This window comes from Muntiacus reevesi, chromosome 7 (genome assembly GCF_963930625.1).
Source record: "Muntiacus reevesi chromosome 7, mMunRee1.1, whole genome shotgun sequence".
Classification (NCBI taxonomy): Eukaryota; Metazoa; Chordata; class Mammalia; order Artiodactyla; family Cervidae; genus Muntiacus; species Muntiacus reevesi.
This window is the reverse complement of record NC_089255.1, coordinates 2,727,314-2,743,007: the sequence shown is the minus strand read 5'-3', so window position 1 is coordinate 2,743,007 and position 15,694 is coordinate 2,727,314. Positions and strand designations below refer to the sequence as shown.

Genomic DNA, 15,694 nt, shown 5'->3' with positions numbered 1-15,694 from the left:
GGTTAAAGTGATAATCATGCTTTGTAGTCTACAAATTACCATATTTGAATCTTTTTAAGAAACTCAACATTCAAAAAACTAAGACTATGGCATTCAGTCCCATCACTTCATGGCAAATAGATGGGGAAACAATGGAAATAGTGACAGACTTTATTTTCTTGGCCTCCAAATCACTGCAGATGGTGACTGCAGTCATGAAATTAAAAGACACTTGTTCTTTGGAAGAAAAGCTATGACCAATCTAGACAGCATATTAAAAAGCAGAGACATTACTTTGCTGACAAAGGTCCATCTAATTAAAGTTATGGTTTTTCCAATAGTCATCTATGGATGTGAGAGTTGGACCATAAAGAAAGCTGAGCACCAAAGAATTGATGCTTTTGAACTGTGGTATTGGAGAAGACTCTTGAGAGTCCCTTGAACTGCAAGGAGATCCAACCAGTCCATCCTAAAGGAGATCAGTGCTGAATATTCACTGGAAGGACTTATTCTGAAGCTGAAGCTCCCATACTCTGGCCACCTGATGTGAAGAACTGACTCACTGGAAAAGACCCTGATGCTGGGAAAGATTGAAGGCAGGAGAAGAAGGTGACAAAAGAGGATGAGATGGCTGGATGGCTTCACCAACTCAATGAGTTTGAGAAAGCTCCAGGAGTTGGTGATGGACAGGGAAGCCTGGCAAGGTGCAGTCCATGGGGTTGCAAAGAGTCGGACATGACTGAGCAACTGAACTTGAACTGAAGAATTCAGAAATCAGAGACGTCCAAACAACTTGAAACCAAATTGTTCGGTTCACTCAGCAACCCCAGAGTGAACTAAATATAACAGATAATTCAGTTTTAAGAAGTTTTACTTACCGTACAGTGTTCTCATATTACACATCTGTTTTATCTAATTTTTTTTCAAAAATCTCAGACTTTTAGAGCATGTAACATTTTCAGAATGTATATAAAATCTACTCAGTATGTACTGTAATGTTCCAGTCTTAGTCTGTGATTTAGAGGTTGTTTTGGTATCATTAAATGCCAAAAGGGCCAAACCAGAAAGTTAAATTAAAATTTTATTCATCATTTACATGCCCTAAAGGATCCAGAAAAATATCCAAAAGCATTATATCGAGCAATTCCTTTCTTTTGTGAAAATAATTTCAATTTTGAAATTTTGGCATGCAATCCCACTATTTAAAAAAGAAATCCTTTGAAACCTGATGTCTTTAAAATAATGTTTGTTTCTCCTCCCATATCAACCAGTGAGCATCACGGTTCAGGATATGACAAACAAGTTTTAGACAAATGAAGAATTCAATGCTAACTATCATAGGCCTAGAAAAGGAAATCAAAAGTTTGCAACACACTTCTCTTAACATCATGGCTGGCCTTAAAACTGCCTACTTAAGACTTATTCTTAAGTGAGTATACAGAACATCAGTTAGTCTTTATATATCTCAGTCTTACTACTCTCATATTTCCATGAAAAAAAAAATACAGGAAAATGGATGGGAGATGGGTGGGAGCTGGGTGGGATATGGTTAATTTGGAAAGAAGTTCTTCCAGGAAAACAAAATTCTAAGATTATTTCAGATTTGAATTTACCATTTTTAGTATTTTTTTTCTCTCTTTCGAGACCCCCAAATATTCAGATGTGTCCTTCCTTCATTATTCACGTTCTGCATGGCTCCTATGGACTGAACAGTCTATTAGATTTTAAGGCAAGAGGGACAAAAGCAGTCCCTCCAGCCTGCCCTAAAATTAACAAGCTATATGGGAGCCACCCAAGTAACTGGAGGACAGCAACGCAGTGGTGACAAACCTTGCAGGGAGTTCTGATATGAGACACCCTGGGGAGCTAAAGTTCTGTGCATCCTTCCTTTGGAGACTGGAATTCACTAGACTTCAGTCCCTACCTCCTATTCATTAAAAAAAAAGAGAGAGAGAAAGAAAGGAAAAAAGATATCTCTGCCCCCGTTGAAGGAACTTCAAGCTTCTGCAACAAGGAGGTATTTCAAAGAGGAGACAGGAAGATGTCTTATTTCCACAAGTTAGACCTTGGAAGAATTTTATGCAAAAATTGTGCTATTTCCCTCCATCATCCCCATATAATGGTCCCTATAGGACTGAGGAACTTGAATAAACCAAAAGGCTGGAGGAGGAGATACAGATACGTGTCTAGGGGTCCCCAGAGACTGTGCTTCTGGGTGGTTCTCCCTGCCAATAATTGTTAGTACATGAGTCCCCCAGTTACTCAATAATGTGTTTTGGGCCAAGTAAGCCAGGATTGTTTTTCTTATGATTATGCAAAGATGTACTTTTCCAGAAGGCAACAGCTAGAAAAAGGACAAATATATTATGCTTAAAATACTATTCATATATTTAGAGAGGAAAGAGCTCAAAATAACAGAAGACCTGAATTCCAGGATCCACCAGCCCCCTGGAACATATCTCAATGCCAACAAGGCCTAGACTCAGATGGCCTTTCAAGAGGAAACAGAGGCACTGTTGACCTCACGGAGGAATTTGGCCAGTCTTGCTTGTCTGGTTGATGCTACCAGTATCAAAGACATGAACTCTGGGCTCCTGAATGGGGCAGGCACTCATAAAAAGGCTATACTTCCCCTCATCCCTTCCATGATCACATTTTACCCTCAGCTACTCAGAGAAATTATGCCCTGAGATGGTCCAGCAAAGAATGTCTAGACTACAGCAACCCTGGTGGTACAGTGGTGGGGTGTGAGTGTGTTTTAAATAAAGCACCTGTATTTTAGCTCACTTCCACTCCAACTCTACAAGATCAGAAAAAGTCTAGCCCAGGCAGGGACCAAATCATTTAGTTCACGTACTTTCTTGCCAGTGATTTCGACCTTGACCTTCAGAAATTCTCTGAAAGATTCAAAGTGATTTAGGACTGTTTTCTCTCAGTGCAAACTGCCAGTCGACATAATCTCTTTAACTAATGTCTGCCTGTCAGTAAAAGGTAGGAAATTGCTGAAACCATTAAAGGCAAGTAAGATAGTTTACCAAAGTTGAAATGACAGTGATAGCTGGGGAGTCCTCTCCATTGGTCAAGAAATTTTTAAATGGAAATTGTATTTTCAATGGTCTCTATTTTTTTAAATTACAGAATCAACAGGTCAGTGGTAAAAAATACAATCATCCTTGTTTAAGGTCAAATTGAAATTTACCCTAACAAGCAAAGTTCAAAGGTATCTACAGTAAAAAATTGGTAAATGTTTCTGTTGCTGTTTTGAAATACTGCTGAAAAAATAAAATGTAAATTTTACAAATTTTCTTACGGCAGAAAACTGTCACACTGAAAATGTCCGAGCAATAAAAGCATGTTAATAGAAAATACTTTTGGGCCTAAAACTTAGAAGAAAAAATATAGCAGCTTTTTAATATTCTTTCTGTTTTGTTTCATGGGTAATTTTATCAGATAGTCAGGTATTGTTACCAGAAAATATTATCATCATCTATACTTTTAGGAGATATTTTAGTTAGATATATTCATATTTGGATTTATCTATATCAGAATGGAACAAACAAATTAAAAAATCTGTAAAATGTATAGCTGACAAATTGGTTCCATGATTCTTAAATGAAAATTTGCTTTGGACTTCGGGCATCAAGAAAGAAAGATAATATGAACTGTAAGAGTCACAGGATATCAGGATATTCTTTTTCTTTTTTTTGTACTACATGTTATTTCCAAGATGATAATAGGTTATGGATTATGGTATCAGGTTAATGGATTATTATCAGTTCAGTCGCTCAGTCGTGTCCAACTCTTTGCGACCCCGTGAATCGCAGCACGCCAGGCCTCCCTGTCCATCACCAACTCCTGGAGTTTACCCAAACTCATGTCCATTGAGTCGGTGATGCCATCCAACCATCTCATCCTCTGTCATCCCCTTCTCCTCCTGCCCCCAATTCCTCCCAGCATCAGGGTCTTTACCAATGAGTCAACTCTGCATGAGGTGGCCAAAGTACTGGAGTTTCAGTTTCAGCATCAGTCCTTCCAATGAACACCCAGGACTGATCTCCTTTAGGATGGACTGGCTGGGTCTCCTTGCAGTCCAAGGGACTCTCAAGAGTCTTCTCCAACACCACAGTTCAAAAGCATCAATTCTTCGGCACTCAGCTTTCTTCATAGCCCAACTCTCACATCCATACATGACCACTGGAAAAACCATAGCCATGACTAGACGGACCTTTGTTGGCAAAGTAATGTCTCTGCTTTTTAATATGCTATCTAGGTTGGTCATCACTTTCCTTCCAAGGAGCAAGCATCATTTAATTTCATGGCTGCAGTCACCATCTGCAGTGATTTTGGAGCCCCAAAAAATAAAGTCTGACACTGCTTCCACTGTTTCCCCATCTATTTCCCATGAGGTGATGGAACCAGATGCCATGATCTTAGTTTTCTGAATGTTGAGCTTTAAGCCAACTTTTTCACTCTCCTCTTTCACTTTCATCAAGAGGTTTTTTAGTTCCTTTTCACTTTCTGCCATAAGGGGATTATTATAGTAGACAGTAATGAGTATTAAAATGAGGAATAGCTGTTTCTGTTTCTATATTAAAAAAAAAACAAAACACCTTAACAAAATGTCAGCAGGAGATCTTACCTTAGGAAGCCTTCCCTCCATTTCCTTGTCTGGAAATGGTTCTTGACAGACCCAGACAGAAAGCTCTGGGTAATAAACCTAGAGAGACAAAGAAGCATACACATTCAGATTAAAAACAGGAGCCACTCTGAAACCTCTTGGGATCAGCTTAATGAGCTCAATTGTCCTCAATGGTCACTTATTTCCCAACTGCAACTTAGAAAGCTGGGGAAGCCCATTCTCTCATTCAGTCAGTGTGCATACTCTACACTCAGGAGAGTTTTAGCTCAGTGTCTTCTAAGACTAAGTTCAAGAGAGCAGAGATATCAATCAGTGTTATCTTTAGCATGCAAAGTGGTAGCGTCATGGCCTGACTGCCTAAGCAAACTAAGGCACTGGGGAGGCCCAATTTTCAAAGCAACCTGTGATTAGTATCCTTGCAGAACTCAATGTTTATGAGATAAATGTGCCATGTACTCACCCAACACTGTTAAGGGTTATCCTGATTCATTTATTAGAAGGTTCAATGATGCATAAAGCATAGCAAGGAGAGGAAGCAGCAGCCTGCCTCCTCCCCAGAGCCACATGTCTGCCCAGCTGCTTGGAAGTATCAAGGGTCTGAGACAGGGACAGGGCAAGGGATGGCGGCATCGTCATGAGTGATTCAGAGAAGACAAGACTAGCTAATGAACAGGGGGTGGAGGCTGGAGCAGGGGTGGACAAGATGGAGCGATTGAGTCCAACTGAGTAACTCTTTTTTCAATACTGAAAAGGGTTATTATCATAAGAAGGTTGCTGGCCAGCTGTTCTCTATCTCTGGTAAAGACTGGAGGAGGGGGATAAGGAAGGACTTACAAGTACAGATTTAGGTCAGCTGTAAGGAAAAACTTGGCATAAGAATTGTTAAATTACTGAAAGAATTTAGAGAGGAAAACTGAAATTTTCCTTAAGAAATTTAGAAACTGAATCCAATCACCATCTGTCAGGGCTAATTTACATTTGATACAGCCCTTCTTGAAGGGAGGGGAGAAAATTAGATGAGATCCCCTGCAGATCTGATTCTATAAATGCTGTAAATAAGCTTTACATTTAATAAATGACATTAAGAATCTCACTTCATTAATCAGTTATCAAAGAGACTTATGTGTCTTTTCTTGGTTTGTTTTTGAAAGCACTAGATGTGGTAGCCTAATCATTGGGCTCACCACAACGATATCAATGTCCCAATCAATCCATTTGGTCTGAGGCATGAAATGTGGATGGCTGTGCAGGTTCTGTGGGACAGTCTAACAGAAACTATCTTTGCTCAACTCCAGTAGCATTTATGGCACATGCCACTGAACAAAGCAATTTTGTGTACATTACCTAATTTATCCTGATTATAAATTTTGACTAGGTCTTATCATTACAGAGAAAAGGAAACTGCAACTCAAAAAGGTCACATAGTGTACAGGATAGGGCTCAAACTCAAGCCAGATTCCCAGTTCTAAAGCAGGATTTCAGTTATTGGCACCTTAAAGATGCCCTCAAATTATTCCAGAATGCAAACTGCCTACTACATCTCTTTCACAATTACACCAGCCCACAGCCACCATACACATTTAGGTCTTAAATACTGGAAAGCTCATCCTGCAAAAACTGGGCTTGTTTTCTGACTTTGGACTGGGCCTGCTTTCTGGGCCATGTGGTTCCCCCAATCTCAAACTCCTTCCTCTTGCTCAGCTTTCCCCTCCTCTGTTCATCTCCTTCTAGTAAAATTCCACCATCTGCCTCATTTGGGACAAACAGCCACCACAACATTCTCTTTAACCAGGAATGGGTGAAGAAAACAAAACTGCAATCTTAGATACACATGCTTTGCTTTGAGGCTTAAAAGAAAGTCACAGCACACAAAATCCCACTCTGGAAAATTTTAGATCTCAGATTGGGATCCACTGTAAGGTTACTTAATATAAACAGATAAAAGCTGATGACATCTCTGTATTACTGATTATAAAGGCATGCTTTAAGTATAATTAAAAACATGAGAGGTATTAGCAAGAAAAAATATTTCACTGTAAACCAAAAATATTGATAGAAATACATATATAAGCTTAGTAGGCACATGGATGCAATGAAAAGCAAAATCAACTAAATGTTATATATGTATTCTTCTGCTTTTCTGTGATATACTATTTTAACAAAATGACACAACATTAGCATTTAACTTCTAGGTTCAAAGCATCAATACCAAAGCAACCCAGGCTGGATCTGTAGGGGAAAATAGCTTGCCTCTCAGAAATTGTTATACTTAGTCACAATACTTATTATAATTTTTTTCAAGAACTTTCCTTTTTTAAAGAAAAACAGCCAATGATATTTGCCAATGAACTCAGGAACATGAGTATCTGTTAGCAACTCACGACTAAGTAAACTTCCTTCCATACCTCAGATTTGCTTTTGTGCAACATGTCAGTTTAGCTATAAAGTGACCAAAGGCATTTCTAATTAGGCATTTTTTTTAGTGTGTGAATCATAATCATCATAGGTGTTATGAAAGATAAATGTAATTTTGGCTTTGTGATAAATTCATATAGTCTTCTTCAGAGTCAGAATTTTAACCCCAAAATGGAAGAGACAGAAGAATCTCATTTACATTCTTAACACCTCCCTGACTGGTCTCTTAAGAACTCAGCACATCCCTGGACACAGAAATCTAAAGGGGAATAAACTTTTATTTTTTGGTTTTGGGAAAGGGTGGTAGATTATTGGAAATGCTACCTACATAACAGCTTCATTCTTTCTTATACCTGTGGTGTTTTGAAGACTCTAATATGAATGACTTTTTTGAGCATTCTTTGGCATTTCCTTTCTTTGGGATCGCAATGAAACCTGACCTTTTCCAGTCTTGTGGCCACTGCTGAGTTTTCCAAATTTGCTGGCATACTGAGTGCAACACTTTCACAGCATCATCTTTTAGGCTTTGAAATAACTCAATTGGAATTCCATCACCTCCACTAGCTTTGTTCATAGTGATGCTTCCTAAGGCCCACCTGACTTCACATTCCAGGATGCCTGGCTCTAGGTGAGTGATCACACCATCGTGATTATCTGAGTCATGAAGATCTTTTGTGTACAGTTCTTCTGTGTATTCTTGCCACCTCTTCTTAATATCTTCTGCTTCAGTCAGCTCCATACCTTTTCTGTTCATTATTGAACCCATCTTTGCATGAAATGTTCCCTTGGTATCTCTAATTATCTTGAAGAGAACTCTAGTCTTTCCCTTTCTTTTGTTTCCCTCTACTTCTTTGCGTTGATCCCTGAGGAAGACTTTCTTATCTCTTCTTGCTATTCTCTGGAACTCTGCATTCAAATGGGTATATCTTTCCTTTTCTCCTTTGCTCTTCACTTTGCTTCTTTTCACAGCTATTTATAAGGGCTCCTCAGACAGCCATTTTGCTTTTTTGCATTTCTTTTTCTTGGGGATGGTCTTGATCCCTGCCTCCTGTACAATGTCACAAACCTCCACACATAGTTCATCAGGCACTCTGTCTATTAGATCTAGTCCCTTAAATCTATTTCCCACTTCCACTGTATAATCATAAGGGATTTGACTTAGGTCATACCTGAACCTGAATGGTCTAGTGATTTTCCCCACTTTCTTCAATTTAAGTCTGAATTTGGCAATAAGGAGTTCATGATCTGAGCCACAGTCCGCTCTCGGTCTTGTTTTTGCTGACTGTATAGAGCTTCTCCATCTCTGGCTGCAAGAAATATAATCAATCTGATTTCAGTGTCGACTATCTGGTGATGTCCATGTGTAGAGTCTTCTCTTGTGTTGTTGGAAGAGGGTGTTTGCTATGACCAGTGTGTTCTCTTGACAAAACTCTATTAGCCTTTGCCCTGCTTCATTCTGTACTCCAAGGTCAAATTTGCCTGTTACTCCAGGTGTCTCTTGACTTCCTACTTTTGCATTCCACTCCCCGATAATGAAAAAGACATCTTTTTGGGTGTTAGTTATAAAAGGTCCTGAAGGTGTTCATATAACTGTTCAACTTCAGCTTGTTCAGCATTACTGCTCGGGGCATAGACTTGGGATTACTGTGATACTGAATGCTTTGCCTTGGAAACTAACACAGATCATTCTTTCATTTTTGAGATTGCATCCAAGTACTGCATTTAGGACTCTCTTGTTGACAGTGATGACTACTCCATTTCTTCTAAGGGATTCCTGCCCACAGTAGTAGATATAATGGATATCTGAGTTAAATTCACCCATTCCAGTCCATTTTAGTTTGCTGATTCCTAGAATATCTACATTCACTCTTGCCATCTCCTGTTTGAGCACTTCCAATTTGCCTTGATTCATGGACCATTGCTCTTTACAGCACTGGACCTTGCTTCTATCATCAATAATTCCAATTATTCTAATAACTCCAATATTCTATCACCAGTATCATTTCAATCCCAAAGAAAGAAAATGCCAAAGAATGTTCAAACTACTGCACAATTGCATTCATCTCACACACCAGTAAAGTAATGCTCAAAATTCTCCAAGCCAGGCTTCAGCAATACGTGAACCGTGAACTTCCACATGTCCAAGCTGGTTTTAGAAAAGGCAGAGGAACCAGAGATCAAATTGCCAACATGCACTGGATCATCGAAAAAGCAAGTGCGTTCCAGGAAAACATTTATTTCTGCTTTATTAACTATGCCAAAGCCTTTGACTGTGTGGATCACAATAAACTGTGGTAAATTCTTCAAGAGATGGTAATACCAGACCACCTGACCTGACTCCTGAGAAATCTGTATGCAGGTCAGGAAGCAACAGTTAAAACTGGATATGGAACAACAGACTGGTTCCAAATAGGAAAAGGAGTCCATCAAGGCTGTATATTGTCACCCTGCTTATTTAACTTCTATGCAGAGTACATCATGAGAAACGATGGGTTGGAAGAAGCACAAGCTGGAATCAAGATTGCCGAGAGAAATATCAATAACCTCAGATATGCAGATGACACCACCCTTATGGCAGAAAGTGAAGAACTAAAATGCTTCTTGATGAAAGTGAAAAAGGAGAGTGAAAAAGTTGGCTTAAAGCTCAACATTCAGAAAACTAAGATCATGCCATCTGATCCCATCACTTCATGGGAAATAGACAAGGAAAGAGTGGAAACAGTGGCTGACTTTATTTTATTTGGGCTCCAAAATCACTGCAAATGGTGACTGCAGCTATGAAATTAAAAGACGCTTACTCCTTGGAAGAAAAGTTATGACCAACCTAGACAGCATATTAAAAAGCAGAGACATTACTTCGTCAGCAAAGGTCCGTCTAGTCAAGGCTATGGTTTTTCCAGTGGTCATGTATGGATGTGAGAGTTGGACTGTGAAGAAAGCTGAGTGCCGAAAAATTGATGCTTTTGAACTGTGGTGTTGGAGAAGACTCTTGAGAGTCCTTTGGACTGCAAGGAGATTCAACCAGTCCATCCTAAAGGAGATCTGTCCTGGGTGTTCATTGGAAGAACTGAAGTTGAAGATGAAACTCCAGTACTTTGCCCATCTGATGTGAAGAGCTGACTCATTGGAAAAGACCCTGATGCTGGGAAAGATTGAGGGCATGAGGAGCAGGGGACGACAGAGGATGAGATGGCTGGATGGCATCACCGACTTGATGGACATGAGTTTGGGTAAACTCCAGGAGTTGGTGATGGACAGGGAGGCCTGGCGTGCTGAGGTTCATGGGGTCGCAGAGTCGGACACGACTGAGCGACCGAACTGAACTGAATATGAATGACTTAAGAGAAAAAATATCAATGACAATCCTTATCTTTACTCTCTAACTCAGAATACTTCTGTGCTTGCCGGCATTCACCAGAAGTTTGTAAAATACTTGCAGTGTGCTGGACAGTTAGACTCTGGATACCACCAGAAGAGAAATAGAGTTCCTGTCTCCTAGGGGCTCAAATCAATGAGCAGGTGAGAGGGACAGTAGGGGTGACAGATCCTCTAAAACATCACTTAATGATCTAAAAGATCGTTTAAATGTGGTATGGGCTGAACTGTGTTCCCCCTGATGCCCATATGTGAAGTCCTGACCGGTAATACTTCAAATTATATGTGGAGATAGGCTATATAAAGAGGTAATTAAGTTAAACCGAGGTCATCTGGGTGGACCCTAATCCATATGACCAGTGTGTTTACAAGAGGAGGAAATTAGGACACACATACACACAAGGATACCATGTGACGACACTGGGAGAAGATGGTCATCTACAAGCCAAGGGGAGATGCCTCGGAAGAAACCAACCCTGACCACAGACTCCAAGACTCCAGAACTGTGAAAAAGTACATTTCTGTTAAGTCATCTAGTCTGTGGTACTTTGTTTTGACAGCCCTAGGAAATGAATCAGTTCGCTTCAGTTGCTCAGTGGTGTCCGACTCTTTGTGACCCCATGGACTGCAACATGCCAAGCTTCCCTGTCCATCACCAACTCCTGGAGCTTGCTCAAACTCATGTCCATCAAGTCGGTGATGCCATCCAACCATCTCATCCTCTGTCATCCCCTTCTCCTGCTGCCTTTGATCTTTCCCAGCAGAAAGATTGACTCTCTTACAGTGAGTCAGTTTTTTGCATTAGGTGGCCAAAGTATTGGAGTTTCAGCTTCAGCATCAGTCCTTTCAATGAATATTCTGGACTGACCTCCTTTAGGATTGACTGGTTTGATCTCCTTGTAGTGCAAGGGACTCTCAAGAGTCTTCTCCAATACCACAGTTCAAAAGCATCAATTCTTTGGCACTCAGCATTCTTTATAGTCCAACTCTCACATTCATACATGACTACTGGAAAAACCATAGCTTTGACTAGAAATGAATACAGTCTCCTTTAGGTGCAATTTTTTAAAAAGTATAGGTTATGTCAAATATAATAGTTGTCAGGATATCTATCTGACAATTAAATAGATTTAAAAAACAAACAAAACCAACATTTAGCAAGACACCCAGTAGCACTGTAAACAGAGGAAATGAGGGTGGCAGTGAGCAGATTTGCAAGGGTATGTAAAGGCTGCCAGATGCAAACCAAGGAAGATGGAAGGTTGAGAGGCTTTCAAGTGCTGATGACATGTAGGTCAGAGAAAAGGGTAAGTTGATCTATCTTTTTGTGGTTCACCTGTTATTGTTGGACCCCCAAGGCTGCTCATTCTTCTTGGTATATGTCAAATGATGCTCGGGAAGTGAACACATGGCTTAAATTGTTTCCCATATATTCAGTTTTCTGGATTCAAGTTTGTGTTCTTCATAAAGACCAATTATCATCTTCATCAAATTCTCTCTTAGAGGTGGTGGTGTGAGCATCTCAGAAATGCAAGCACATGGGAATATCTTGTAAGAAATAAACCAAAATTTAGGGCTTCCCTGTTGGCTCAGTGGTAAAGAATTCACCTGCCAACGCAGGAGATGTGGATTTAATCCCTGGGTCAAGAAGGTCCCCTGGAGAAAGAAATGGACACCCACTCCAGGATTCTTGCCTCAGAAATCCCATGGACAGAGGAACTTGATGGGCTACAGTCCATGGGGTACAAAAGAGTTAGACACGACTTAGCAACTAAAGAATAACAACATAGTCCATATACAGAATCAATCTAACTGACATGCTTCCTATCACTTCTACCATACTGCATGAAAATTTTGAATTATATCTATTTATTACCTGTTTCTAAATTCATATTTCCCTCTACTCACCGTCTTTATCAGTACTTCTTTGGGGAGACTGTTAGATGAGAACAATCTTCAAAGGCAGGATCATGGCTTTATTTGGAGTCTAAATGCACCACACATATATATGTTGCTTACTTTACCGGTTAACATACCTTCTGAGAAAACCGTGATGAAGATGCTGCATGGCTTGGTTGTTAACAACCATAATTATAATTATTTTCTACCCTTGGTGGAGTTCTATGTGCTTAAACAATGGCCCTTTTATGATTTATCAAAGATAGGTGCCCACCCCCTGCAATTAGAAGAGTGAACCAGAGCAGCAGATGTCCAATGTGCATAATTAATTCTTTGAGCAGCAAAGGAGTATATTTTATAATCTCTCTGCCAATTACTGTGTGTGTGTGTGTGTGTGTGTGTGTGTGCGTGCGTGCACACACGCGTGTGCATGTGTGTACATCTTCTATTCTGCCTAATTGGCTGGGAGGTTATGAAACCCAGTACTGTAATACAGGAGAATTCATGTGCACACACATGCACTTCATTTCTGCAAATACCCTTTGAAGTGGCCCTATTAAGAATCTCCCTCAAAAGCTGGTCTGCTCCCAGGTGTGACTAGCCATGTGAGAGGACAGAATGTAAACTGAAACCATAAATGAGTTACAAGGATCATTTTCTCTGAACAGTATTACATCAAAGATTAGATGGTGCCAAAAGATGATGTGCCGAGCTGTCTCTCTAGAGACCTGCCTAACCCTGTGAATGCTGCTTGGAGATGGAGTACACAGTGGGGAAAATGCACTGCAACTAGAAGACAAAAAGAAAAATATGCAGAACATTGGGTCATTCAGATACTGGATGTCATCTCTGCACATTCTAGAAAGTAAAATAAATGTGTTGGTCCCTAAGTTGGCAAATATTCTTCTGGTTCAAGAACTAAGTGAAACATGCAGGGATCTAATTTAAGTGCACACGTGTGCGCGTGCATGCACACATGCACACACACACACACACACACACACACACACAAGCTGGCTGTGGTAACCAATGGATAATTGCAGAGAAAGCATTACAAACACTTGACTATTGCACTCAACCACAAATGCCCTCCTACTGGAAAGGAAGGGATGGTCTTTTAAGACACTGCTGACACTCTTGGTTTCCTATGACCTGATAAGTTCTTAACCTGTAGAAATGGGGGTGGGGGAGACAATTGTGGTTCGCAGCACACAAGCCAATTAAGTCCATCGAATTAACTTTGCTTTGGGGGCAGATATGTTTACTATGGGCACAGAAAATGTCCACATTTTACTCTTATATTGCAGCAGATTATATTAATGCCCATGATGACATGTCAGGCAGGCAAAAGATTCATTTCTCTCCTTTGTGAGCTGGGGTGTTTGAAACAAGCTGTGTTCAGAGTTTTAACAGTGGAATACTCTAGATTCACTCTGTCTATTGTGAAGCCATCTTGAGAGGCTGCTGATGAATATGTGGGAGCCTGACAGCTGTGGAATCTCATTTCTAGATTTCAACTAGGCAGAGAAAGGAAAAGGAAGTCTCCTCACTGGCAACAAAATGAAAGTGTTTACAAGTGAAATTAATCATCAGCACAAAGAGCTTTCCCAGTCATTCTGTACCACAATATAATATTCTGCCCATTTGGCTGCTGAGTCTTTTTAAATCTGATTTCTAAGAATAAAAACAAAGACTTAAAGAGGAGCAAGGAATCAAGTCAGAAGCAAGCCACAAAAGGTTAACATTACCCAACTTTGTCACTGCTCTTTGAAACCGTTCACGGTGTGAGTTTGGGGGCTTTGGATGGGATGTGCTTCAAGGCAGGGTGGAGGAGCAGCTGGTGAACCCAGCACGCTGAACCGGAGGTCAGTTGCAAACATTTTGTGCTGTGCAAACTCCTTTTATCCCAGCCTCATTCCTTTCCAATAGGAACATGCTTAGCACAAAGCAATCCACGTAAAGGCTCCATAAATCCAAAAAAGGGAGTTACTGATCGAGGAATTCTCAGATTTCTGCCAAGGCACCCTCCCCTGTGCTGGAGGTCAGCCTGGTACGCTAAGCAGAGCCAAATTGTGGACTGGACTCAAGGAATTAAGTTCAACACTTCAAATCTAGACTTTTAATGGGCGATTTTTCTTTTCAGTGATGAAGACAAAACAAAATACAAACAGCTGATAACAGCCCAAAGTAAACCAGGAGAAAAAGCACAAGAAGAAAGCTTGGAAACAAATCTCATAAAGGATATCTAAGAAGAGATTTTCTGGACAAAGGGAAAAAATAGAGCAGCTTTTTAAAACTCTGGTTTGAGATTAAGCAGTTTGTGAGTGAACAATAAGAAAGTACAGGCCACAAAAATAAGACATTTGCTCTTTTCAGCAGGATAAAAAATACTGGCCTTTGTTAACTAGAAAGAAAAAAAAAAAGGCCCCGTAGGCACTGAAGCACAGCATAAGCTTTTCCTAGCCCCATGACCTCAACAAATATGTTAATAAAATCTTTTACCTCCCTGGAGTGGAACCAGAGTAAATATTTACTTAACACATCTGAGTTCTAAGTCTGGACCACCTTATTCCCTTATATAAATTGGTTTTCATTTGCAACCAAGAAATTAGAAACACCACATTTTGCAGTGTTTCTCCTACTTTTATGGTAGGAGAAGGAAGGATGAAAGGGAAGGAAGGGAGGGAAGAGAGGAAGAAAGAGAGAGAGCAAAAGACTGAAGGACAGAATGACCAAGGAACGCCGTAAGGAAGAAAAGAACACCATATTGGGCCCAAGTGCACCAAACTGCACTTGTGAATTTTTGAACTGTATTCTCTGCCACAAATGAGTCATGCTCTTGATACCCTTTCCAATACTAGACATCTGGAATTAGCAGGACCTTTTCCAAGCACATTCCAAGGTTAATAGGAAACATCTAGACTTGCTTTTATTAGCCAGTTTGAGTAATTTTAGGTATACTGCATTTCACCTTCATATAAGAAGTCTGATTTCTACTCACCAAGAATGCTAATTTTTCTTTCTTCTTGTTCTAAAGTTACTGTGCTATTCAATAAAATCTATGAAAGTTTTCACCAACAATGTGGAAGAAAAAGTCCTCGAAACTGGGGTTTTTTTCCTAAAGCCCTAAATTAAAAACTAATGAATAAATATTTATCTGGACATATGGATTTGGGGTTTTTCTTGATCTGGGTGAATAATGAGATAGCCAGTTGCTTTTGATGAGCTTATGAAAAATTTCAAAGCATTCCTATTGCTGACATATGCAAGACTGACTTTTCCAGAAAGTTTGCATTTTCTCCCAAAGTGCTCATTCCAAAAGAAGTTATTCACTCTTTCCATCAATGCACCCTCTTCTGCTGGCAGCTGCAAACTGCTCAGCATTTA

General features: G+C 40.0%; 1 protein-coding gene across 2 annotated transcripts in view; it reads right to left on the bottom strand.

Annotated features, from left to right (window-relative positions):
- Nucleotides 1–15,694, bottom strand: part of NREP (neuronal regeneration related protein) — a 33,344-nt gene that overhangs the window by 2,852 nt on the left and 14,798 nt on the right. For both annotated transcript variants that reach the window (XM_065940501.1, XM_065940502.1), the window contains exon 4: nt 4,619–4,696. In XM_065940501.1, the coding sequence (XP_065796573.1) occupies nt 4,619–4,696 (78 nt within the window). The remainder of the gene's footprint in view (nt 1–4,618; nt 4,697–15,694) is intronic.